The sequence below is a fragment of the Mytilus californianus genome, unplaced genomic scaffold (assembly GCF_021869535.1).
Source record: "Mytilus californianus isolate M0D057914Y unplaced genomic scaffold, xbMytCali1.0.p SCAF_2, whole genome shotgun sequence".
NCBI lineage: Eukaryota > Metazoa > Mollusca > Bivalvia > Mytilida > Mytilidae > Mytilus > Mytilus californianus.
This window is the reverse complement of record NW_026262668.1, coordinates 70,364,909-70,390,819: the sequence shown is the minus strand read 5'-3', so window position 1 is coordinate 70,390,819 and position 25,911 is coordinate 70,364,909. Positions and strand designations below refer to the sequence as shown.

The window sequence follows — 25,911 nt, the reverse complement described above, 5'->3', positions numbered from 1 at the left end:
GTCTCTTGGGGCTATTAAAATAACATTTTCCTTCAAAATCTTAGAGATGAACAAATATAAATGGATGGAACCTTGTGATTTAATTAAGACTTGAAGTTATTTATAATTTGAAATCTTTATCAAAAACAATTACATATGTTCCTTAAATAATTGTCAGTATGCTTAGTTTTTCGAAGATGTATAAAATAATTTATAAAAGTAATATTTTTGTCATTATTTTTAAAGTAATCTCTCTATACTCATCTCAAGTTGGATAAATACTTAATTTTACTTAATGAAATGATATAAAAATTCTTAAAAACTACATTTAGTCCACTTTTGACATTTAAAATAACAATTGAGATTATATCAAATAATTTAAAAAAAACAAAAAATACCTATTAATATAAGTAACTAAAAAAAATAACTCGTTTAGTATCGCCCCCTGACTGTTGTTTGTGTCTTGATAACTTTTATGTAGCATATTATATAATATAAACTATATTTAAATCATATCATCTAATTATAAAATTTGAGAATTTTTTTTATTATAAAAAAAGAAATGATTATTTTAAAAATATAATAATTGTATATTTTTTGTTAAATGACTTTCACTTTTTGTGGAGACATGAGATTTCTTTCCAAGCATTACACAGTACTGTTGAAGAATTTCTAATCTATTCTATAGTTTTTTAAAATTTCAGGCAAAATGTATTTGAATAGATTAGATGTTTACACAGGTGTTAATTGAGCTTCCTCTATAATGCTCTACTTTCCTTATTATAGAAGTGGTGTAGATTTGATTGACATCTTAATGGATCATGATAATTATTTTCACATAAACTGCAGAGAAGAGCCTACTGAAAAAGCTCTGAGCATCCTCCGAGCATGCTCGGAGCTTCCTCGTAAGAATAAATCTATGATCCCTAAGAGGAACAACATACAGTTAAATATCCTCAATCAGTAAGAGGAACAACATACAGTATAATATCCTCAATCAGAAAGAAGAACAACATACAGTATAATATCCTCAATCAGAAAGAGGAACAACAAACAGTATAATATCCTCAATCAGTAAGAGGAACAACAAATAGTATAATATCCTCAATCAGAAAGAGGAACAACAAACAGTATAATATCCTCAATCAGAAAGAGGAACAACATAAAGTATAATATCCTCAATCAGTAAGAGGAACAACATACAGTACAATATCCTCAATCAGAAAGAGGAACAACAAACAGTATAATATCCTCAATCAGAAAGAGGAACAACATAAAGTATAATATCCTCAATCTGGACAATTTAATAAGAATAAAGAACATCATAAGGTCAGTACTAAAATCTAAACAGTTCTGAATTATTGTGTCTCCTACATGGAAGCTGTACTGACACGTAGGGATCACCTCTGTTGTCTTGTGTCCCTGACCACATCACATTTTGTTAACTCCCAACTCCTTAAAAATGACTTATACACTATGGGTTTCTTCATTGTTGAAGGCCGTCCGGTACCCTATAGTATCTTAAATTGACATCATTTGGATTTTGGTGGATAGTTGTCTCAATGGCTATCATACCACATCTCCTTATTTTCATATTGACAGAATTCAACCAAACTTGCAAAAATTATTCTTCAGGAAACTAAGTTGCGTGTTCACCTGCTATTTAAATTTTAGATCTGAGTAATTTTTAGGGTTTCCCATACTTAAACATGGACTTTATCATTTCTGCTTTAATATCTATGTATTATTTTGGAGATGGCATGCAACACACCACACATTTCAAATCAGTTTTGTAAGACACCGACCATTCATCTCTTGGGTTTTTTTCTTAGGACAATAATTTGTTTTCAACTTCAATAAAAAACTCACTATTTTTTCAATACCATACAGGAACAAGAAATTTTTTTGATCTCAATGATTTTTTTCACCTCCCTTCTTAAAGAACTTTTTTTACAAGAAATGAAGCATTAAATAACTCATTAAAAAAAAACCATGCCCCCTCCATACCCCCAACACAAAATAAAAAATAGATCAAAGACTCAAATAGCTGGGTAGCACAGAATGTTTTTGAAACAATAGAGAAACATTTAAATATTTGAAAAATTACTAAGTTCTCAAGTCTGGAAAAATGATAAAAATTCCTCCAAACACTTCCATTATATTGGGTGTAAACTTCACCATATGTGCAATCTTCATGTGATGTTTCAAGGATCTGGGTTGAAAACTGTAGGAGAAGTTGATTACATAAAACTTAGATCAAATTTGAAAGCTTAAATAAACTAGTTTTTAACTGATGCATCTTCATAATTCTGTCCCTAGTCGGGAACCTTGTCTGTGGTTGTCTTCAGTAAATCTGTGGTTGTCTTCAGTAATGTTTTTTTTTCAGGGAATTTGCGTTCATGTCAGTTATTTTTTGATGGTCTTTGTTAAAGTAAGGGTTATAATAACAGTCATTATATGGCCCCTGAAAATGCAACAATCATAAATTCTTGAATTTCTTCAAACCCTTATTTTATTGATAAATGAATGGTATGATATAATTTGAAAACAAGAGTGCCTTTGTGCTGACACTATGATGTCAAAAACATGTTGAAATTTACATATTTGACCTAAAGTTGCCCTTTTCCACATAGGCAGACTTAATCATAAGCCACTGTCTTACCAAAAAAATATATTTTACTCACATTGATATCTTTTTTAAAGACATCTTGTAGCAGAATATCTTTACCTCATATCTAAATGACAAAAATAATTCAATATGGGAGTATTTACACAGATTCTGCAATTATTCATTATAAGAAAGAACTTTGATGACGTAAGGCAAAGATGTAAACAAAAATCAATAATTGTTCAACATTTATAATAAGTCGTACCTGGAGGTTCTAAGACAAGTCTCTGTTGTATCTTACCTGGAGGTTCAGACACGTCTCTGTTGTATCTTTCCTGGAGGTGCCTCTGTATGTGATCGGTCTTCAGTTAGTTCTATTCTGAGACAAGTCTCTGTTGTATCTTACCTGGAGATGCCTCTGTATCTGATTGGTCTTTAGTTAGTTCTATTGATTTAAGTCTCTGTTGTATCTTACCTGGAGGTGCCTCTGTATCTGATTGGTCTCTAGTTAGTTCTATTCTGAGACAAGTCTGTGTTGTATCTTACCTGGAGGTGCCTCTGTATCTGATTGGTCTTTAGTTAGTTCTATTCTGAGTTAAGTCTCTGTTGTATCTTACCTGGAGGTGCCTCTGTATGTGATTGGTCTTTAGTTAGTTCTATTCTGAGTTAAGTCTCTGTTGTATCTTACCTGGAGGTGCCTCTGTATCTGATTGGTCTTTAGTTAGTTCTATTCTGAGATAAGTCTCTATTGTATCTTACCTGGAGGTGCCTCTGTATGTGATTGGTCTTTAGTTAGTTCTTTTCTGAGTTAAGTCTCTGTTGTATCTTACCTGGAGGTGCCTCTGTATCTGATTGGTCTTTAGTTAGTTCTATTCTGAGATAAGTCTCTATTGTATCTTACCTGGAGGTGCCTATGTATGTGATTGGTCTTTAGTTAGTTCTATTCTGAGTTAAGCCTCTATTGTATCTTACCTGGAGGTGCCTCTGTATCTGATTGGTCTTTAGTTAGTTCTATTCTGAGACAAGTCTGTGTTGTATCTCACCTGGAGGTGCCTCTGTATCTGATTGGTCTTTAGTTAGTTCTATTCTGGGACAAGTCTGTGTTGTATCTTACCTGGAGGTGCCTCTGTATGTGATTGGTTTTTAGTTAGTTCTATTCTGAGACACGTCTCTGTTGTATCTTACCTGAAGATGCCTCTGTATGTGATTGGTCTTTAGTTAGTTCTATTCTGAGACAAGTCTCTATTGTATCTTACCTGGAGGTGCCTCTGTATCTGATTGGTCTTTAGTTAGTTCTATTCTGAGACAAGTCTCTGTTGTATCTTACCTGGAGGTGCCTCTGTATCTCTGTATGTGATTGGTCCATAATTAGTTCTATTCTGAGATAAGTCTCTGTTGTATCTTACCTGGATGTGCCTCTGCATCTGATTGGTCTTTAGTTAGTTCTATTCTGAGATAAGTCTCTGATGTATCTTACCTGGAGGTGCCTCTGCATCTGATTGGTCTTTAGTTAGTTCTATTCTGAGATAAGTCTCTGATGTATCTGTCCCATCAGTACAAGCTATAACAATCTCATATTCAGGAATTAAATCTCGGCTAAGTGTAGCTGATTCATTCAAATAAATAGTTTTCCCTAGAAATATGTAAAATACAAATATATGTGTGAGAAATAGTACATGCATTCGCATCTTAATCTTTGAATTGGTGAATAGAACATAAATGAGAATGTCTTTGTCTATTGACGGTATAGTTTTGTATTGGTTTGTGAGCTTGTTTTATCCAAATGTATTCATGCTCACAGCACAATCTTCTTGGTATCCTCTTCATTTATCAAGCAAAATTGGTTTCTTAGGTAAACAAAGTCAACAGCTAGGAGTGTTAAAACTTCCTACAGCCACTGACAAGATTTTGTGAGGTAGATGAATCCAGCCTTAAAATGTTCAAATAAACTTTTAATGATAAAGAATAGGCAGATTTGTCATATCTTTAATTCATTTATTCACTGCTACTGTTTTGGTTAAATTTGAATGATGACAGCATTATAAGACTGAGTAATGCTATTTTCTCTTGAGACACAAAAGCTTTTTACCCTGCATGGACATACGTGAACTATATTTTAAAGTTTCTCTTCAAAATAATGACTTGTTAAAGGGGTGAAAAATCATGCAGATATATAAAGCTCCTAAAATTTCCCAAAAATGCGCTATTGTACTAGTAGAAAATTTTGTGAAATAGTAATGGCTAATAAATTGAATATTTAAAATCCCCAGCATATTATATTTGTTAAAAAAAACTTTTGACACAAAGATATGTCTCACCTGTATGTAATTTTGATCATATAATGCAAATGTTGAAATTAAAATGGCAAACTTTAATATGTAAACTATGCAAAACATTCAAAGTCTATGAACCACGACTTAAAGGTGCAGGGCCAATTAATCTTCATTGAAATGACATGTGCAAATGATCTCATATCACTGCATACCAAATATCATTGATTTACCATTAGTGGTTCATCTTAAACTTACCTATAATCACAAACTTAAACATGTAAAGTAATTGCAAAAGCTTTAATCAATAGACCATGATAGAAGGTGTGGGGAAGAATAATCTTCATAGACATGAGATGTGCAAATGCTGATACAACATTACTGCATTCCAAAAATCATTGAATTACCATTCATGATTCCCTTTAAACTGACCTAATCACAAACTTAAACATGTAAACTAAGCAAAAATTTCACTAGGTCAATTGACCATAACTTAGGGGGCAGGGCAAAATCATCTCCATGGAAATGAGATTTGCAGATGCTAATACAACTGCATACCAAATGACATTAACCTACCACTAGTGGTTCCCCTTACACTAAACTAATCACAACCTAATAAATTGTCTCGCCTACACCGCTTCATCGAGGCAAGACAAAATAAACAGCTGCGCCATGAGCGCATGATACGCCCGTTGCATTTTTTACAAATAAAGTTCAATAACTTCTCAATGTCATATCAGAAATTTGTGAAAAACTAAAGGGATTTGTAAAATCTAAAATTTATACAAATTGAAAGGAAGCTTACAACAATAGATATAAACAATTCTAGAAAGTTTCATGAGAACTGGTGAAAGCATTTTTGAGTTATTGTCCGAAAACTGGAAAATCCCCCTTTTTTTTTAATGAATAAAACTCCATAACTCGGAAACATAAAATCTAAAATTTATAAAAATCAAAAGGGAGCTCATGCCATAGATATAAACAATTGACCAAAGTTTCTTGCAAATTGGTGAAAGCATTTTTGAGTTATTGTCCGAAAACTGGAAAATCACCCATTTTTTAATGAATAAAACCCCATAACTCAGAAACGTAAAATCTAAATTTTATAAAAAAGAAAGGGAGCTCACATCAATAGATATGAACAATTCACTAAAGTTTTATGCAAATTGGTTGAAGTGTTTTCGAGTTAATGTCCGACATGTTGACGACGGATGGACAGACGGACGGACAGACGAACAGACAATGGTATACCATAATAAATCCCCTAAACAGGCGTATAAATATTATACATTGAAGGTTAAGTAAACATAGGACAAAATTGTTACCCACATACTGTTTTAACATTTTAACACAACTTTATTGATTCTTAAACTCAAAAGGTATACCTTCAAGATAAAACTTATGGCTTTCTGAGCTTGGAATAGATCTCAACATTTCACATGTAATAATGTCAGGTCCGTTAGATGGATCATCGACTGTAAATGTATACAGTTCACCTGTCTTAGACTCGCTAATCAATGCAGTCTTTGGTAAATTAGGAAACGTTGGAGGCTAAAAAAGAAAGTTATATTCAGTAAAACTTTGATTTCTAGAACACAATGGACTATTTAGAATATATCCAGTGTGAATTCATTGTTACTCTTGGGCACTAAAGTTCATGTGTATTGTGTTGTGAGGTTAACCACAAGTTTAAGTGTTCCATAACATACAAAATCTATATAGGCTCGCTCATAATAATAATAATAATAATAAATTCTTCATTTTCAGAAGGTTACACAGTTAATAAAACAGTTAATCCGCCCTGTGGCCTTCTAATCTACATATAAGAATACACACTTTTTAAAAGATAATAATACATAAACAAAAGGGTAACAAGCTGATTTGCCGGACTGAAGGATGGACAGATGGACAGATGGACAGACGGATGGATGGACGGACAGACGGACGGAGTGCAAACCTAAAGTCCCCTTCGACTTCGTCGGTAGGGGACTAATAATGCAAAAACATACTACACTGCATACAAGAGCACATATATAGTACAGGTAGACAATTACCATTTTACTTATGATATGCAGAATCTAACTGTGCATTCAGATTTTTAATTTTGGGCCCTGTTTTCAGATTAGTCCATATTAAGGTCCAAAGGGTCCAAAATTAAACTTTGTTTGAATTCATGTTTTTTTTTTTCTATATGCTGAATCTAACCATGGAATTAGATTTTAGATATTGGACCATTAAGTAGATTAAATGTCCCATTTCAAACTTTTTAAGTTATCTGACCACATTTATTCTGTGTCAGAAATCTATAATGTGTCAAATATTTAATCACTATCCAAATTCAGAGCTGTATAAAGCTTGAATATTGTGTCCATACTTGCCCCAACTGTTCAGAGTTCGACCTCTGCAGTTGTATCCAGCTGCTCCAGGCGGAGTGCATTTTTATATGGTTAACTTGCATATGAATGGTGGCTTTTATCAAAAATTGATACACTTGCATATGGCTGGTTCAATTTACTGGATTGCAAGTGAGCCTGTAATTCAGTGGTTGTCATTGGTTGCTGTCTGGTTTATTTGTATTTAGCATAAATCATGAGGTTGGTTTTCCTTTTTGAATTGGGTCACATTGTGTCATTGCTGAGGTCTTTTAAAGCTTCCTATAGGATATGGGTTTTGCTCATTGTTGACGACCATACAGTGCCCTATATTTGTTTAGATCTTCATCCTTTTGTCTCTGATGGAGAGTTGTCTCATTGAAATTCATACCACACATCCTTATTTTCATATACCCGTACATCAAAGTTTAATGACTACACTTTTATCAAATTGCCGAAATAACCCAACAACAGAAAATATTTCCTTTTCAACATTGATTGCTTCAGCCCATCATACCTGATGTGTGTAAGTAAAGAAGTCACCTTTTAAAAAATATGTCTTTACTTATGACAAAAAATGTTGACAACTTACTCCATTGAATGTGGTTATTGTAACAGTTCCTGTTACTCTGTTGTAACAAGAATCTTCAGCCCATACTATAAACTTGTGGTATTGGTTCTGTTCACCAACGATGTGGAGTAGCTCATCTTTGACATGTACACTTTCTGCAGAAAATAAATTATGACTGTTTCATAAAAAACAAACACTGGGACTTCAAAATCACTACTATGGTAAGGTGTTATATTTTTTTGTACTATGCAGAAGAAAGCAAAATTCTAAAATTGCCTCTTTAGGTGTTTACTACATTTTCAAAGTGCCTTCTTCCTGGGTACCACAAATCAGGGTTTCCACTGGCGGTCACCATTCGCACATATTCCAAGAAAAATATAATTGTGGCAATTAAAAATCATGATTGACAAAAGAAATATAACGTTCCACTTCGTCCATCTTTTTGAAATTTGTTTCAGGTTTCTCTGACTTTTTCCCTGATTAGACTATACTCGTATTTCACCTTGAACTCATATCGATTTTGTCAGAAAATCAATAATCAGCTGATTGCAATTGATAGCAATCGGCAACAACAGACTAATTAATAAAGGTGTTAATTATATTGTTTAATGAAAATGTGTGGAAAATGGGCATTACATTTCACCTGAAGGATTGTTTTTACAACTTTGATAACAATAATTGTTTTGAAGTGGGTTATACTTGAAAATTGTTTTAATGGTGCACCTTTTTAAAACATGATAGTTTTATGTCTCAATTTTTACTTTTAACAATCTTTCAAAAAAAATAAACTGTTAACACAGAGATATGTCTCACCTTTTTGTTATTGTGATAATGCAAATGTTGAAATTAAAATAGCAATACTTTAACATGCAAGTTATGCAAATATTCAAAGTCAATGAACCATGACTGAAGGTACAGGCCTAGGGCTAAACAATCTTCGTAGAAATGAGATGTGCCAATGCTAATACAACTGCATACCAAATACCATTGACTTTTCATAAGTTGTTCCCTTTAAACAAACCTATAAACACAAACATTAATTTGTAAACTATGTAAAGTTTCAAAGTCAATGAACCATAATGAGGGGGTGGGGTAATATAATCTCCATGGAAACGAAACTTGCAAATGCCAATACATTTGCATACCAAATATCATTGACTTAACATTAGTGGTTCATTTTAAACTGACCTAATCACAAACTAATACATGTAAACTAAGCAAAAGTTTCAAAGTCAATAGACCATGACTGAGGGGTAAGGACCAAATATTCTCCAATGAAATGAAATGTGGTAATGCTTATACAACTGCATACCAATTATCATTGACCTACCACTAACAGTTCCACTTAAACTGACCTAATCACAAACTAATACATGAAAACTAAGAAAAAGTTTCAAAGTCAATAGACCATGACTGAGTGGGCAGGGCCAAATATTCTCCATGGAAATGAGATATGCCAATGCTTATACAACTGCATACCAAATATAATCGACCTACCACTAGTGGTTCCCCATAAACTGACCTAATCACAAACTAATATATATGAACTAAGCAAAGTTTCAAAGTCAATAGACCATCTTCTTCTTCTTCTTCCATATACTGCCCACATTCAACTTTCTGAATATACTGGCAAATTGGTTCTGCATGGTTAAAAACAGGATAAAAACAAATGTTCATCTTATTTTGTAAGGTTGGTCATTTGAGATTTGAATGTCTCAAATGACTGTGCTGTGGCGATCTCCGGGGGAAGCTTGTTCCAGTCTTTGGTGGTGTTCACAAAGAAGGACCATTTCCTGCAGTCTTTGGTTGCTGTTTGTACCATGTATCCATGCTGTTGTGTATGTCTGGATACTCTGGTTGGTCTCTGGAGGTACATGTCTTTGTTGATGGCTACTTTGTCGTTGACGATCTTGTACATCATTGCAAGCCTGGCCTCTCTGCATCGTTCTTGGAGACTTTTCCAACCCAATTCATTAATCATGTCCGTGACACTTGATCTGTTTCTGTGGCACTTGGTGACGTATCGCGCAGCCCTCCATTGAACTTTTTCAATTTGGTCAATATGTTTCTGATGATATGGGTCCCATACTGTTGTGGCATATTCTAGTTGGGGCCTTACTAGGGTTTTGTAAGCTTGCTCTTTGATGCTTTTAGAGCCGATGTGTAGATTTCTGTGGAGGAAACCAAGGCTTCTGCTGGCTTTGCTGGTAATGTTGTTGATGTGTTCTCCCCAGTCTAGTTCGCTTGTGATGGTGCAGCCCAGGTACTTAATTGATGTTTCATGTTTTAGTACATGATCATGTAATACATAGTCCCATTTGATTGGCTTTTTCTTTCTGGAGACAGTCAGTACGCTACACTTTTCTGGGTGAAACTCCATCTTCCACTTTTCCTCCCATAGTGCCAGTTTATCAAGGTCTGACTGTAGGTGTCAGCTGTTGGTCTTTCCCCTGATTCCATAGTGATTGAGTTTATGTAGGAGCAGGCTATGGGATACCTTATCGAATGCTTTTGAGAAGTCTAGTATCAGTAGGTCAGACTGTTTTCCCAATTCAAGGTTCTTCGTTAAGTCATCAATGCATTCTAAGAGTTGCGTCTCGCAGGATCGTTTATTTCGAAATCCATGTTGTAGTGGATAAAGGATGTTGTTTGCCTCTGCGTGTTTCATAATATGGCTGGTAACAATATGTTCGATGATCTTGCAGCAAATACATGTAAGAGATATTGGTCTGTAATTTGCTGGGATGTACTTTTGACCCTTTTTGTATGCTGGTGTGGAAGCAGGGCCAAATAATCTCCATGGTAATGAGATGTGCCAAATTATGCTAATACAACTGCATACCAAATATCATTGACCTACCACTAGTGGTTCACCATAAACTAGACCTAATCACAAAATAATACATTGTTGACACTGCTGCCGCCACTGGAAACAGCATACCTATGTCTTGCTTTTTGAATCCATCAAGGTGAGACAAAAACTATTGTTTTAAAGAAAATGTTCAAATTTTTTCTTTGTCCTTTGACTAGACAGGAAGTATTCAATAAACTGATTAAAGATGAATCCTGTGTTACCTAAAGTCAAATTTTACAGTAATTTTAATAAAGTTCAAGACATTTTTGTTCTGATTGAGTGTTCATTTATTACAATGTAGGATATAAAAAGACATGTGGAATTTTAATAAATGAGACAACACTGCTGCAACCAGAATTTTATTTTGTTAGAAAGAAGAAAAACAAGTACAAAATAAAAAATATATTAATGTGACTTGGCGAAGAAGAAAAATGAGAGTGGCGAAAAAAATATCATTTTGGCGAAAGAGGTGACGAAAAAAGAAATTGACCCAAGGGAAACCCTGCATATGTTTTAATGGAACAGCCCTTACTTGTCTAGCTATAGAATGCAGTATTTTGTGGTTTTAATCTGTTACTTTTTATAAATATTTCTTTGTCACATAGAGAAATTAGTCAAAAACTATCTTAAGCAACCTGAGTACTATGATTACAGAATAAGTGTCAATAAACCTTGAACTTTTACTCAGTCAGTTTGGTCATGGAATAACAATGTAGTGTCCAATATTTTGGACAAGGAAAATGGCATGAAGCCAAATTAATCAACTCCTATTGTATGAATGGGATAAACTGGCCTTTCAATTCTCAAGGCTAAATATCTATTTTCTAGGCTAATATACCAATAAAAATGGCAACATAGAATTGTAGGGTTTTGCAAATGGCCATAAGTATGTTGTTTAAGGTATATGATATCTTCAAGATATGTAAATTTTTATGGACACATTTTTTTCTGAAAGGGTTGATATTCTTGTCCAATTTATTGATATTTAAACAGTGAAATTTGTCTGAATTGAATCCTTTTGGACAGGTGCGGTTTACAAAGTTAAATAAAAGAAGAATGTGTCCATGGGAAACAGATGCCCCCGCTTGTAAATATGCAAGGTCAATGCACTAGTTCATACCTATAGACATTTTGTTTTCTTTTGAAACTTAATGAGAGGTGTATTTGTATGTTCTCATTATAGATTGCTTGGGTGTTCAAGTGCTCTCATTGTCCAAACAGTAATGGGGTAACTTGAGAACAGTGTTAGTTATGCCACCCAAATTTAAACTTGATCTGTGTTTGGTGGTAATAAGCATTATGTATAAGTTTCAGAACATTTGGTTGTGACAAACTAAAGTGAGAGAACGGAAACCAATTTCGGGACGTTTAGTTTTCACAGGTTAAATTACTAAAGGCAACTCCTGTATTTCCTGATACAAGATTTTAGTTACACAGGTTAAATTACTAAAGAGTACTCCCTGTATGCCCTGATACAAAAGTTTGGTTTTCACAGGTTAAATTACTAAAGAATACTCCCTATATGTTCTGATACTCAAGTTCAGTTTACACAGGTTAAATTACTTAAGAATACTCCCTGTATGCCCTGATACAAAAGTTTAGTTACACAGATTAAATTACTAAAGAATACTCCCTGTATACCCTGATACAAAAGTTTAGTTTACAGAGGTTAAATTACTAAAGGCAACTCCTGTATTTCCTGATACAAGAGTTTAGTTATACAGGTTAAATTTTGTGTTTCTTTGTTGAAACAGTTATTTGTTTTATAGTGATTAAGATTATGTTACAATGTTGACTGCTGTTCCCCAATTTTTGACATTTTTACCTATTATGTCTGCTTGTTTTGCTCACACATTATTTTCAATATAATGGAATTCTATGTGACTGTCATACAAGTGAGAGGTTTAGCTAGCTATAAAACCAGGTTTAATCCACCATTTTCTACATAAGGAAATGCCTGTACCAAGTCAGAAATATGACAGTTGTTTTCATTCGTTAGATGTGTTTGACCTTTTGATTTTGCTGTTTATAAAGGACTTTCTGTTTTGAATTTCCCTTGCAGTTTGGTACTTTTTACTTAAGAATACTCCCTATATGTTCTAATACAAGTAGAGTTCTAGTTTAGACTGGTTTTCAGATTCAGCAGGGTTCAGTTTCTGCAGGTTTCCAGATTAAGCAGGGTTCGGTTTCGACAGGTTTCCGGATTAAGCAGGGTTCGTTTCAACAGGTTAACAGATTGAGCAGGGTTTGGTTGAACAGGTTTTCAGATTAAGCAGGGTTCGGTTTAAAAAGGTTACCAGATTAAGCAGTGTTTAATTAAAACAAGTTTCAAAGTATAGGTTTTAAACGAAGTATAAGCAAAATTAAACTGCAGTACTAAAAATACATACAAATTGACTATTAACCTATAATACAGTTATCAATCAACTATGAGAGCATTAATCAAATTTGTTAATTGCTGTTTAGTATCAAGAAATATTCATTTATCAATATCAAAATACTTACTAGAAAATGTATCATAGTAAAAATAAGGATCATCATCATACTCTGGTTCAATATCAACAAACCAGTCAGCATAATCTGTGTCATTGAAGTAAAGGTCCATAATACTAAAGTCTATAGATGAATGGTCAGGTATTGTCTTGTCGTATCTTGAAATGTTGAAATATGGAGGAGTATCTGGAATAGAAAAATGCATTCTTTATTTAATTAATAAATTGATAAGATTAATCCTTATTTGCATTAACAGTTCCTTGAATAAACTGATGTTAAGAAAATTGAAACTTATAACAGATTATATAAGAAAACATATCTTACTGTTCATTCCAAAGACTTACTATCTACTGTGGTTATCTGCATAACATGCACTCTGTCAATGCAACGGTTACCAGACAACATAAACACATCTTCATCTTCTGGTTCCTTGTCCAATGTCATTTTATAGGTCTGTGTTGGGCAGTAATTTGGACGCAAGTCTCGATGATCAGTTGTTGATGCATTGTAAGCAGAACTACAGTTGTCATAGCCAATAATATTGGCGCCATCATCAAACCTGAGAACAAATCTTACATTTAGGTGTTTAGTAAACAGATCTACCAGGAGTGCATGATACATATGTCATCTTATCAATCATAAATTGAACTTTTTTCAATTACAAGGTGCAAACTCTAGTTATAACCATATACATTAAATTAATGTCTATTTATTTGGACACTATAGTTATAACCATATTCATTAAATTAATGTCTATTTATTTGGACACTATAGTTATAACCATATACATTAAATTAATGTCTTTTTATTTGGACACTATAGTTATAACCATATACATTAAATTAATGTCTTTTTATTTGGACACTATAGTTATAACCATATACATTAAATTAATGTCTTTTTATTTGGACACTATAGTTATAACCATATACATTAAATTAATGTCTTTTTATTTGGACACTATAGTTATAACCATATACATTAAATTAATGTCTTTTTATTTGGACACTATAGTTATAACCATATACATTAAATTAATGTCTTTTTATTTGGACACTATAGTTATAAACATATACATTTAATTAATGTCTTTTTATTTGGACAATGCAAATTTGAGTTATCATAGACCTGTGAAAAAAAAACATGTAAGATCTGTAGTGGCAAAAAAAAATCAGATTAAATTTTGTATATCATCCCAACATTGTTTCTTTTCCAAAATTATGACAACAGCATATCTTTTTTGCTTTATAGTTACATAAAACATATCCCTCATTGAGATGAATGATCTTGATTATATCACTGAGTGATTGTTTATGAGATATTTTATGAGGGTTATACTTTTTCACAATATCTCATTTTCGGCAGAGTTTTGGATATATTTATATTGTTCATCCATTCTTAAAGCTAATTTCAACATCAATAAATTCCTTTGTTAAGTCTTCCTATAATGGTCTTGATGATATCTTGAATTATTTGTTCATAGTTGTTAGGATAAAAGTTTGGTTTTTATGATCACAGTTTTGTTGTTAGTATGATCAAAGTCTCTTTAGGTAGCAAATGATAGAATTTGTCAGTTATCTATGTAATTTATGGATCACTTATGCTTTGTTTGTTAAATTGCTGATCCAGCAGTTATCCACAAAGTCTACCACTTAAGTCTAAGCTTGGACTGTCTTGACCCTGTTGATAATTGTTGATAATAGCTTTTCAATTAATGATTGAGGGCCTTCCAATGACTGTTAAGATGAAGAATAGCAATAAAGCAATAAAGAATATGTATCTATAAGACAGCTCACACACACTATCAAATATCCCTGTTCAGTGAACTGAAAAACCAGAATCAAACCCCTAAGTGGACATATATTTTATAAAGTTCAAATCATAATGAACATGTTGTATGTTTGTTTTTTCTACATTGGCTAGAGGTATAGGGGGAGGGTTGAGATCTCAAAAAACACGTTTAACCCCGCCACATTTTTGCGCCTGTCCAAAGTCAGGAGCCTCTGGCCTTTGTTAGTCTTGTATCATTTTTAATTTTAGTTTCTTGTGTATAATTTGGAGTTTAGTATGACGTCCATTATCACTGAACTAGTATACTTATTTTTTTAGGGGCCAGCTGAAGGACGCCTCCAGGTGTGGGAGTTTCTCGCTGCATTGAAGACCCATTGGTGGCCTTCGGCTGTTGTCTGCTCTATGGTCGGGTTGTTGTCTCTTTGACACATTCCCCATTTCCATTCTCAATTTTATGTGTATAAGTTTCATGCTCATGTGACAATAACTTCATGGTAAACTACCTTAAACAGGTTGGAAGAAGGGAGGAATGAAAGCAGATCTGAAATCAATATGCATGCCTCCCTAAGAATACTGTCCTAAACTGTGTTTAATAAAGTACTTAAGATAGTTGGCTACATTTTGGTATTTAATGAGATTTTTGCCTTTCCTTGATTGAATTTGAATTTAATATGTACATGTACTGATCAAAGCATATATGAGTTTTTAAAATTACAATGGTTACCATATCAATCAAAACATCAAACATTTTTATATTTTATGCTATCTTCAATTCAATCCATTCTATATGTTATTCTTATACATTTTTATTTCTTTAACCTACCATCCAATCAAATCTTCTGCTATGATTGTAATACGGTCAGAATCGTCAGGTGTAAACATAAAAACGCTGTTGACATCTGAGGCTGTAAAAATAAAATGAAAAAAATACTTCTCGTAACATGTTTTATTGTTTTTTGCAAGAAAACCAAATATAGAAATCACAATGACCTATTTAAAACATTCAGTATATGTTGACTTTGCTAACCATAGGTCTTTTTTATTCTTGATAGTTTCTTAGGATTTTTTCAAACAAATAAGAAGTGGTTAATATAGTTGTCAAATTTAAGAAATTTCTATTCTAATTACTGGTACAATCTTATGCAGGTGTAATTTTTATTTATGTTTTCTCTTTTTAGCTCACCTGGCCCAAAGGGCCAAGTGAGCTTTTCTCATCACTTGGCGTCTGTCTTCCGTCGTCGTTAACTTTTACAAAAATCTTCTCCTCTGAAACTACTTGGCCAAATTAAACTAAACTTGGCCACAATCATCATTGGGGTATCTAGTTTAAAAAATGTGTGCGGTGACCCGGCCAACCAACCAAGATGGCCCCAATGGCTAAAAATAGAACATAGGGGTAAAATGTAGATTTTGGCTTATATCTCTGAAACCAAAGCATTTAGAGCAAATCTGACAGGGGTAAAATTGTTTATCAGGTCAAGATCTATCTGCCCTGAAGTTTTCAGATGAATCGGACAACCCGTTGTTGGGTTGCTGCCCCTGAATTGGTAATTTTAAGGAAATTTTGCCGTTTTTTGTTATTATCTTGAATATGATAAAAGATAGAGATAAACTGTAAACAGCAATAATGTTCAGCAAAGTAAGATCTACAAATAAGTCAACTTGACCAAAATGGTCAGTTGACCCCTTAAGGAGTTATTTACTTTATAGTCCATTTTTAACCATTTTTCGTAAATTTTTGTAATCTTTTACAAAAATCTTCTCCTCTGAAACTACTAAGACAAATTTAACCAAACTTGTCCACAATCATCATTAGGGTATCTAGTTTAAAAAATGTGTCCGATGACCCCGCCCCCAAAAAAAGTCCTTCTGTCCCAGATTAAGTTAGTACAATAAGTGTTTCCAACAGATGACTGATACAGACAGCTACTGTAAATTCAGAAGTATTTGCTATGTTTTTATTATTTGGAAAATTGTAACTGGATACTTTTTGCAAAAACAAAATCTCACATTCTAACTTTTGATTACATTATTTGTATTCAGTATTTCATCAAATAGTTATAATTTATCTTCATTTTCCCCCCATTGTTCAACATATTCTGAATTCACTGTAGGGTAGTCATTTGCGAAATGGGAAAATATACAAACATGTTTAACCCAATCAATCTTTATATGCCTGTCCAAAGTCAAGAGCCTAAAATTCACTGGTTGTCATTGGGTTGTCATATTTGTTCATTAGTTTTCTCTTTATAATTGTTTCATATTTTATCATGTGGGGACTTTTATAGTTGACAATACAGTATGCATTTTGCTCATTGTTGAAGGCCGTACAGTGACCAATAATTGCCTCCATTCAAGTCATCTAAAACTCTGTTGAAAAGTTGTCTCATTGGCAATCATACCACATCTTCTTATTTCTATACAGAACAATCAAGGATCTATCCCTTATTTTGACAAATGTGATGACAATAATGACAGAACTCACCTTTCAACATTTCAACATTTCAAATGACTTTATCATGGCTTGAAACTTTATCATTAACACATAAAATTTGATTGATTAGTTGATTGACTGTTGCTTGTATTATGTCCAGTGGTTAACATTGCATGTATATTCAGTACGTGTTAAAATTGTACTATTTTCTCCATAATCAATCGCACATAACTGATTGAGTCAAATAGGGCATGACTTCTAAATGGACTTTAGCAAAATTACCTTTGTCCTACTTGCTTTACAACAAAGTTTATTACAACAACTCTGTATAAGGATACATATTTTTTCCTTTTATGTTGGCAGAACTTGTAGTTTACCCTAAACAATTAACATTAAATGTTTAATAATTGATGGTAACTTACAATGATGGGTGCCACCAGTGGAGCAGGAACTACTTTTTATGTGTATTGTTTGGTATACTGTTGTTTGTTCATCTATTTTTTTTTTGGCCCTGGTTTTGTTGGTCTATCTTCCACCTATGGTTTTTTATTGCCCACTTTGTATTTCCTCCCTTATTTGTTCATATCATTACAAATAGCATTTGACCTATACTTTAGTAATATCCAAGTTAACCAACAGATCTCCATACAAGAATTTCACCATAACAAGATAGAGAAGGACTTACCTGAGATATTGACAGAATTGGTTCCTATAACTTCATAGTAGTTATCTACACCAATAGATCTCCACACTATAAACTTCAAAGTTCCAGGATTTACTGGGAAAAATTCCCAATAAGCAATTAATCCACAACATCTAATGATGTCTATATCATTCTTCAACAATATGGCATTTCCTAGAAAAAAAAAACAATTTCATTATATAGCTATAAACTAGATCATGAAAAGTTCAACACTCTGACATTTCCCAAATTAACAATTAAAAGATTTTCTCTAGTTTTGAAAATAAGTGGAAGTGTCTAAGCTATAAACTCATCAAAGGGGGACTGCCCTGAGAAGAGATGTAGCTGACAAACTCCATGGACTTTGAAAGACCAAGGTTAATCTGTTTATTGCTACTTTCTTAGGCAACGTCAATGATGTCAGCTCATTATATTATTGCATTCTCTTTCTATTCAATTGAGAAAAAGCCATTTCAGTCAAATAGCTTGATCTTAAAAATTATGACACAGAAAGATTGAAAAAAAAGAAAATACCAATAATTTAACATTTATCATGAGTAGTCTTGAAAGAGAATAATTTTAATCACATTACCCTTCAATTTTCTAAATATTTAATCTGTTAGGAATTTCAACAAATATTTCATTGAAATCCATATTGCTAAGGGAACAACATCTTTAAGACTGTAGTTTCAATGCATTTTCAAATAGTTCTTGACAAAATAATATAAATTTGTTTTGCTTAACAAACTTTGGTTGTGGATTCATATAAAAACTTTTTGGTTGCATACGAAAAAGTTTAATAGAGAATTTAAAACTATTGATTTCATAACATCAAAGTTCCAGAAATATTTTTTAGATCAGACATTCACACCCGTAGCCAGGGGGGTTCGAGGGGTTTGTACGAACCCCCCTTGAAAACAAATAAGCACTGTTAAAGTCGACGTTCTGTTTGAATTGTAACTGTTAAAGTGAGCTTTGCGTGTCCATGTAACCCCCCCCCCCCCCCCCTTGGAAATTCCTGGCTACGGGCCTGACATTTGTCAGTGATCATAAAATCCATGAAATTTAGTTCTGGAATTATGAGTACTGAGGATTCATCATTACTTGTGGGATACCAATTTTCTTGAATTTCAATGGTATGGTTTTAACCACAAATTTAAATGTTTAAAAAAGTACGAATTATTTATAGACTAGTATGCAGACTTAAGCAATAAAATGCTCCGCTGGGGCGCAGCTTGATACGACCGCAGAGGTCGAACCCTGAACAGTTGGGGCAAGTATGGACACAACATTCAAGCTTGATACAGCACTGAATTTGGATTGTAATTAAATATTTGACACAGCATAGGTTTCTGACACAGAATGAAAGTGGTCTAAGAACTTAAAAATTTTCAATTTACCTATTCATACATGTGATGGACTGTGAAACTCAGATCAGGAGATTGGGAAATTTTGGTCAGGAGATTAGGACTCAGATCAGGAGGTTTTTAATCGACATTAATTTTGTTGTAAATGTAACCGTGTGCTGTAAAAATGGTCTTTTAAAGTGTGTTTTCTTCAACTTTCCAACCAATTTATTATGTTTATAGTACCCTTGTACTTAAAAAGTTTCTCCATCTTTATATTCTACATGTTCAATCTAACATTGTTTTTTTCCAGTATGTTCTTTAAATTTTTTACTTCATATTCTATAAAACAATCATTGCAACCAGAACATTTGTTTAGCTGTCTGCAAATAGTTTTTATTTTTTTTTTTCTCTTGCAAATAGTTTTTATTTGCAAACTCAGAAATTCATTCTATCTGTAAAGTTAGGGTCATAGTTATTATATAAATTTCAATTTAAGCCTTAAAAGGAAGTATAGAATCCTCAAATAATTTTCAAATTATTATTTTTTTATTTGTCCTAAGACATTTAAAATCATTTAATAACCATCCTTTTATGATTATTTATTCAATTTATATTTTATTTATATTCTTTTAAAAATTTTCATTATTAAAAGGAAAGTAACTTAAAACAGGATAAATCAAGGGAAGTAACCCAATAAATACACAGTTTTTGTTACACAACGGCAGTTAGCCTGAGGTAAAAATCGTTGCTTACCAGTATGTTTGACACCCAAGCTGACAAGTGAAGCCATATAATTATGCATGTTAATTGATTTACAGGTAAAATATAACTTCAGGTAATGTCAGTTACACCAGATGCCTGAGATGTTATGTTGGGCAGAAATTTTTCATTCATGAAAAATTTCATACACAGGATTTTTTCAACGGGAGGGGGGGAGGAGACCCCTGAAAACGGGATTATTGTACTCCCGTCGGGAGGTTCACATGTATGCCTATTCAAACCATATCATTATTATTTGCTTTTATATATAAATCAGAAATAACCAATTTAAAATGGAAAATGTTAAAGAAAAAAAAGGAAAAAAAAAATCCCCCCCCCCCAATTTTTTGAAACCCCTTATGATTCATCGCCCCCAAACTCAATCCCAGCTTTCCCTTTGTGGTATGGTACCTTGCAGTACAATTTCAGAGAGATTCATACACTTGAACACAAGTTATTGTCTGGAAACTAGAAAAATGCTTGTTTTTTGGCCCCTTTTTGGCCCCAAATTCCTAAACGTTTAGGGCAATTACCCCCAAACTCAATTCCAGCTTTCCCTTTGTGATATGGAACCTTGCAGTACAATTTCATAAAGATCCATACACTTACACACAAGTTTTTGTCCTGAAACTAGAAAAATGCATGTTTTTTTTGCCCTTTTATGGCCCCTAATTACTAAAATTTTGAGGGAAAACCCCCAAAATCAATCCCAGCCTTCCCTTTGTGATATGGAACCTTGTAGTACAATTTCATAAAGATCCATACACTTACAAACAAGTTATTGTCATGAAACTAGAAAAATGCTTGTTTTTTGCCCCTTTTTGGCCCCTAATTCCTAATATTTGGAGGAAATTACCCCAAAAATCAATCCCAGTATTCCCTTTGTGATATGGAACCTTGTAGTACAATTTCATAAAGATCCATACACTTACAAACAAGTTATTGTCATGAAACTAGAAAAATGCTTGTTTTTTGCCCCTTTTTGGCCCCTAATTCCTAAAATTTGGAGACAATTACCCCCAAAATCAATCCCAGCATTCCCTTTGTGATATGGAACCTTGTGGTACAATGTCAGAGAGATCCATACACTTACACACAAGTTATGTCTGGAAGTTACAAAAATGCTTATTTTTGGCCCCTTTTGGCCCCTAATTCCTTAACTGTTAGTACCATAACCCCCAAAATCAATCCCCACCTTCCTTTTGTGGTATTGAACCTTATGGTAAAATTTCAATGAGATCCATTCACTTAAACTAAAGTTAGAGTGCGAAAACTAATGTGTATTCGGACGACGACGCCGGACGACGACGACGACGACGACGACGACGACGACGACGACGACGACGCCAACGTCATACCAATATACGACCACAAAATTTTTTTTGCGGTCGTATAAAAAGCATGTAATCAAACTTCCAAAATAGTTTAATTTTTAGTCAACCAACCAACAAAATTTGTACCCACAAAAATAAATGAATCCACAGAAACAATAACTTAAACTGATTAGAATGAAGCTACATATGTGATTATTTAAAAATCAAGGATTTCTAATATAGTAAGAAACAGCTAAAAAGTCTGGTAAAGTTAATGTCTGACTTACCTTCATCTGTGTCATTTTCTGCAGTTCTCATAGGCACTTCATCACCGTAAATAAATGTTCTGTCTTCACAATCTGTTAATATTGTGGAAAAGTTATTATGAAAAATCTTTCACAGGATTTTCAATACACTTTCAGTAGCAATATTTTATTAGAACCAATTCTATCAGAAATTTTTTGGTCTGAACCACGGCTTCCAAAACGGTCTTATTTGCAGGACAAATATAAATTTATCGGACATTGTCCGACTGGGCAAAACATGAAACAGACATCACATATAGGTTTGCCATTTCAACGTTCAGAAAAATCAACCATTTTGATTTGACCTTGTGCCCTAAACAGTCACATTTTTCCAGTCATTAAAGTGACAGTGCTCAATAAACAAGCCCTACTATAATCCCCTCTCATTACATTCAAGGTTAAATTAAGTGTCTAACAGGTGAGATTTACCTGTGATCACCAGTGTCAGGTAAACTATTTGTGCCGGACATCAATCGATCTTTTTGGAAGTTACTTTTTTATTCAAATGACAAACATTCCTGGTTTAAATCGAACTCCTTTTTAGCAGAACAGATCGAGATTATGAAAAAATGTATTTAAAACGATAAGATCATAATTTACACGCAACAGGTAACTATTTTGTACCAGACATTGATCAGAGCTTTTATTCTATGTTCAGACTCTGAACATAGAATAAAAGCTCTAACTACAACATATTATTATTGGATTAATATCTGAGATAATCTGTTTATATGTTATGATTTGAAAATGTCTATGGAAAAGTAATGTATTCTAGTAATGCATCACTTCCCGATTTAGTACTTCAGCTTGATTTTCTGTTTTCGTTGTTTTTATCCTGATGACAGTGACCTAAGTACTGAAACTGTTGATCTCATTACATTACAGCATCAATCTCTAAAGTGTTGTTGTTTTACCAGTCTTCACATTATATTTACACATGTATGTATGTATGTGAAAGTGCTAACAAGTACTAACAAGTACAATAACGATGATTCCCTAGTAATAAACATTCTCTCGTCTCCAGTGTATGAGTTTCATCATATCTCTGTCCACATCTGTTAACGTAACCATCCTCTGTGTCAGATTCTGTATCCCCTTTACAAATACGTGTTCTTTCCTGGAATCCTCTATCACATGTCTGGGAACAGTCAGACCACTCAGACCATTGAGTCCATTGAGGAACTAGGAAGAAGTATCAAATTTATATACACAAAATATGATTAAATAACTACATTTTTTTCCCAATGCATTTATTTTGTCTTTTTTCAGCAAAAATATTGCTTGGACTGATTGAAATATATTTTCTTTAAAAACATCTAAACATCTAAATATTAAGTGAAATCTAGTATAATGTATACAAACAATCTCTTTTTTTAATTCCCAAGCAGTAAGGGTTTTTTAATTCCCAAGCAGTAAGGGTTTTTTAATTCCCAAGCAGTAAGGGTTTTGAAGAGTTTTCACTTAGAAAAAACCACAATTTCACACTCAAACTTTTTATGGTTAATGACTCTTGACAGTGCAAACCAATAGGTCAAGTAAAAGAAAACCAATTTAACTATTTAGAGTACAAACTGTTAAAGTATCAAATCAAATATTTTCATGGTATCAAACATTTCAATGCTTACCAATATGAGATACAGGTTTTGTTGTCATTTTCAATTGCAAAAATTTAAGCAAATAGTAAGAGACTCACTTAAGCAAGTATAATTCCATCTCAAGACACCACAAATTGAAATCACTCGCGTTGTGTAGTATCTCCATTTTGTAGTTGTGTAAGAAAGCCATCCCCAACCACTACGGTGATATTCCAAATAAGTCTCATTAACTGTCTGGTACTCATCAGTATAACAGGGATACAGATTATCACTGACCAATACACTACAATCAAAATGGTTCTCACAATCTGCTCTTACAACAGAAAGAACCACATGAAATGGATCCTCAGTGTTATAGTCCCAAGCACAGCCATCTCTGAAGTTACTTTTAGTAATGGCTAATGTTCCATTGGTATCATAAATGTAACATGTTGGATCAAAGTAGTCATTTCGACATGTTTCACTACTATCTGAAAATACAAAAATGTAACTGAATAACTTAAAGAAGTCATTTCTTCATGTCAGCCATACTACCTAAAATAAGATAAGTAGAGGCTCTAACGAGCCTGTGTCGCTCACCTAGGTCTGTGTGCATAACCACTTTCCAACATTGTAGACAAGAATGGAATTCATGATCTTTTATTGCTGATCATTTTGTCTGTTTATTTTCTCTCTATCTTCTTTAGTTTTTGCTCAAAACACAAAACAGGGTAAAAAAATCCTCAAGTAAGGGCAATCACTCCTATGAAGAGTGACAATCTACTAACTATATCGGCAAATTTTAACTTGTTTGTTGATCTTGCCTTACTGAACATTTTTGTTATTTAAAGTTCCTATTCATCTATTATTATTTTTATCATATAAGCCAAAAAGAAAAACAAATGGTAAAAAAATCCTCATTAAAAGGCAATAACTCCAATAAGGAGTTGTGGGAAAATATCTGCTGTATTGTCTAAAATGTAGATCTTGTCTTGCTGATAATTTTTGCTTATTTAAGTTTCTATCTTCTAGTATCTATTATACTTTTTAAGATATAAGGCAAAAACTAAAAAAAAATGGTAAAAAAAGAGAAGATTTTTGTAGAAGTTAACAGACAATGATGCCGGAACGACAGATGCCAAGTGACGAGAAAATCACACATGGCCATTTGGGTCAGGTAAGCTTTAAATGTGGACAATAATCTATTTTTAATACTCAAACTGGTTTATTCTGTCTCAAAACTGCATTGAAAACACTAGTATTTAAAGGGATCTAACCAATTCCATGTCGTCACACTAATGAAAATGTACTGACCCCCTAATAATTTTTTTTCACCTCTTCTGATATTTGAATTCATATAAGGTTTTCCTATTATTGTACAGTAGTTCAAATCTGAAAAGGAAATATGGGCTCTATCTTGGTGCCAACAACCAATGAACAATGTCTGCCTGTATTGTGGAGCAGACAAATGTCTTGTACTTAGTCTTATTTCTGAATGAAAAAGACTCTAAAGTCATCATTTGCATATTTCCAAGCCGTCTAGCATATATTGTATTGATTTAATAATGTATGAATTTTACTGCATTTTAAAAATGATTCAACCTCAAATCAATGAGGCGTGATTCTTTAGTGACTCAGGAATATGACAGTTGTTATCCATTTGTTTGATGTGTTTGAGCTTTTGATTTTGCCATTTGCTTAGGGACTTTCCATTTAGAATTTTCCTCGGAGTTCGGTATTTTTGTTATTTTACTTTCTTCTTTACATACAAAGGTTTCATAAAACTGATTATAATTAATATACTGAAAAACTTGTTGAACTTGTATATTCTAAAAAATCATATAAATTGTGACTAACATGATATAATTATTTTTTTTTTGCAATCAACAAGAGGCTCTCAAGAGCCTGAATCGCTCACCTGTATTTCAGAGGAGAATTTTTTTAAATGTTAGCAAACTTTATGAACAAATTGTATAAAATTGTTTTTAAAAGGCAATAACTCCTTAAGGGGTCAATTGACAATTTTGGTCATATTAACTTTTTTGTAGATCTTACTTTGCTGAACATTATTGCTGCTTACAGTTTACATATATCTATAGTAATATTCAAAATAATAACAAAAAACTGCAAAATTTTGTTAAAACTACCAATTCGGTGGCAGCAACCCAACAATGGGTTGTTCGATTCGTCTGATAATTTCAGGGCTGATAGATCTTGACCAATTAAACAATTTTACCCCATGTCACATTTGCTCTAAAAGATTTAGTTTTTGAGATATAAGCCAAAAACTGCATTTGACCCTTATGTTCTATTTTTAGCCATGGTGGCCATGTTTGACTATGGATCAAAACTTCGGATACAATTTATAAACAAGATACCCTAAGGAACATTTAGTTAAAGTTTGAAGGTAATTGGCCCAGTAGTTTCAGAGGAGAAGATTTTTAAATGTTAGCAAACTTGATGAACAAATTGTGTAAAATTGTCTTTAAAGGGCAATAACTCCTTAAGGGGTCAATTGACAATTATGGTCATATTAACTTTTTTGTAGATCTTACTC

At 33.1% G+C, this 25,911-nt stretch overlaps 1 protein-coding gene and 1 long non-coding RNA gene across 4 annotated transcripts in view; one reads left to right on the top strand and one right to left on the bottom strand.

The window, feature by feature from the left end:
- LOC127728172 (uncharacterized) overlaps nucleotides 1-3,920 on the top strand; it is a 183,495-nt gene extending 179,575 nt beyond the window's left edge. The window contains exons 2-3 of the long non-coding RNA XR_007994006.1: nucleotides 3,171-3,494; nucleotides 3,779-3,920. This is a non-coding gene — a long non-coding RNA (uncharacterized LOC127728172). The remainder of the gene's footprint in view (nucleotides 1-3,170; nucleotides 3,495-3,778) is intronic.
- Nucleotides 1-25,911, bottom strand: part of LOC127728023 (uncharacterized) — a 94,763-nt gene that overhangs the window by 6,534 nt on the left and 62,318 nt on the right. The window contains exons 28-38 of one of the 3 annotated variants that reach the window (XM_052235172.1): nucleotides 23,474-23,845; nucleotides 22,756-22,962; nucleotides 21,763-21,834; nucleotides 18,058-18,228; nucleotides 15,762-15,843; nucleotides 13,492-13,706; nucleotides 13,160-13,333; nucleotides 7,822-7,955; nucleotides 6,243-6,408; nucleotides 4,065-4,220; nucleotides 3,870-3,993 (exon numbers count right to left, since the gene is read on the bottom strand). In XM_052235172.1, the coding sequence (XP_052091132.1) occupies nucleotides 3,962-3,993; nucleotides 4,065-4,220; nucleotides 6,243-6,408; nucleotides 7,822-7,955; nucleotides 13,160-13,333; nucleotides 13,492-13,706; nucleotides 15,762-15,843; nucleotides 18,058-18,228; nucleotides 21,763-21,834; nucleotides 22,756-22,962; nucleotides 23,474-23,845 (1,781 nt within the window). In that variant the 3' untranslated portion in view covers nucleotides 3,870-3,961. Of the gene's footprint in view, nucleotides 1-3,843; nucleotides 4,221-6,242; nucleotides 6,409-7,821; nucleotides 7,956-13,159; nucleotides 13,334-13,491; nucleotides 13,707-15,761; nucleotides 15,844-18,057; nucleotides 18,229-21,762; nucleotides 21,835-22,755; nucleotides 22,963-23,473; nucleotides 23,846-25,911 lie in introns of those variants that run through there. The other 2 variants (XR_007993979.1, XM_052235171.1) reach the window with 2 other exon arrangements.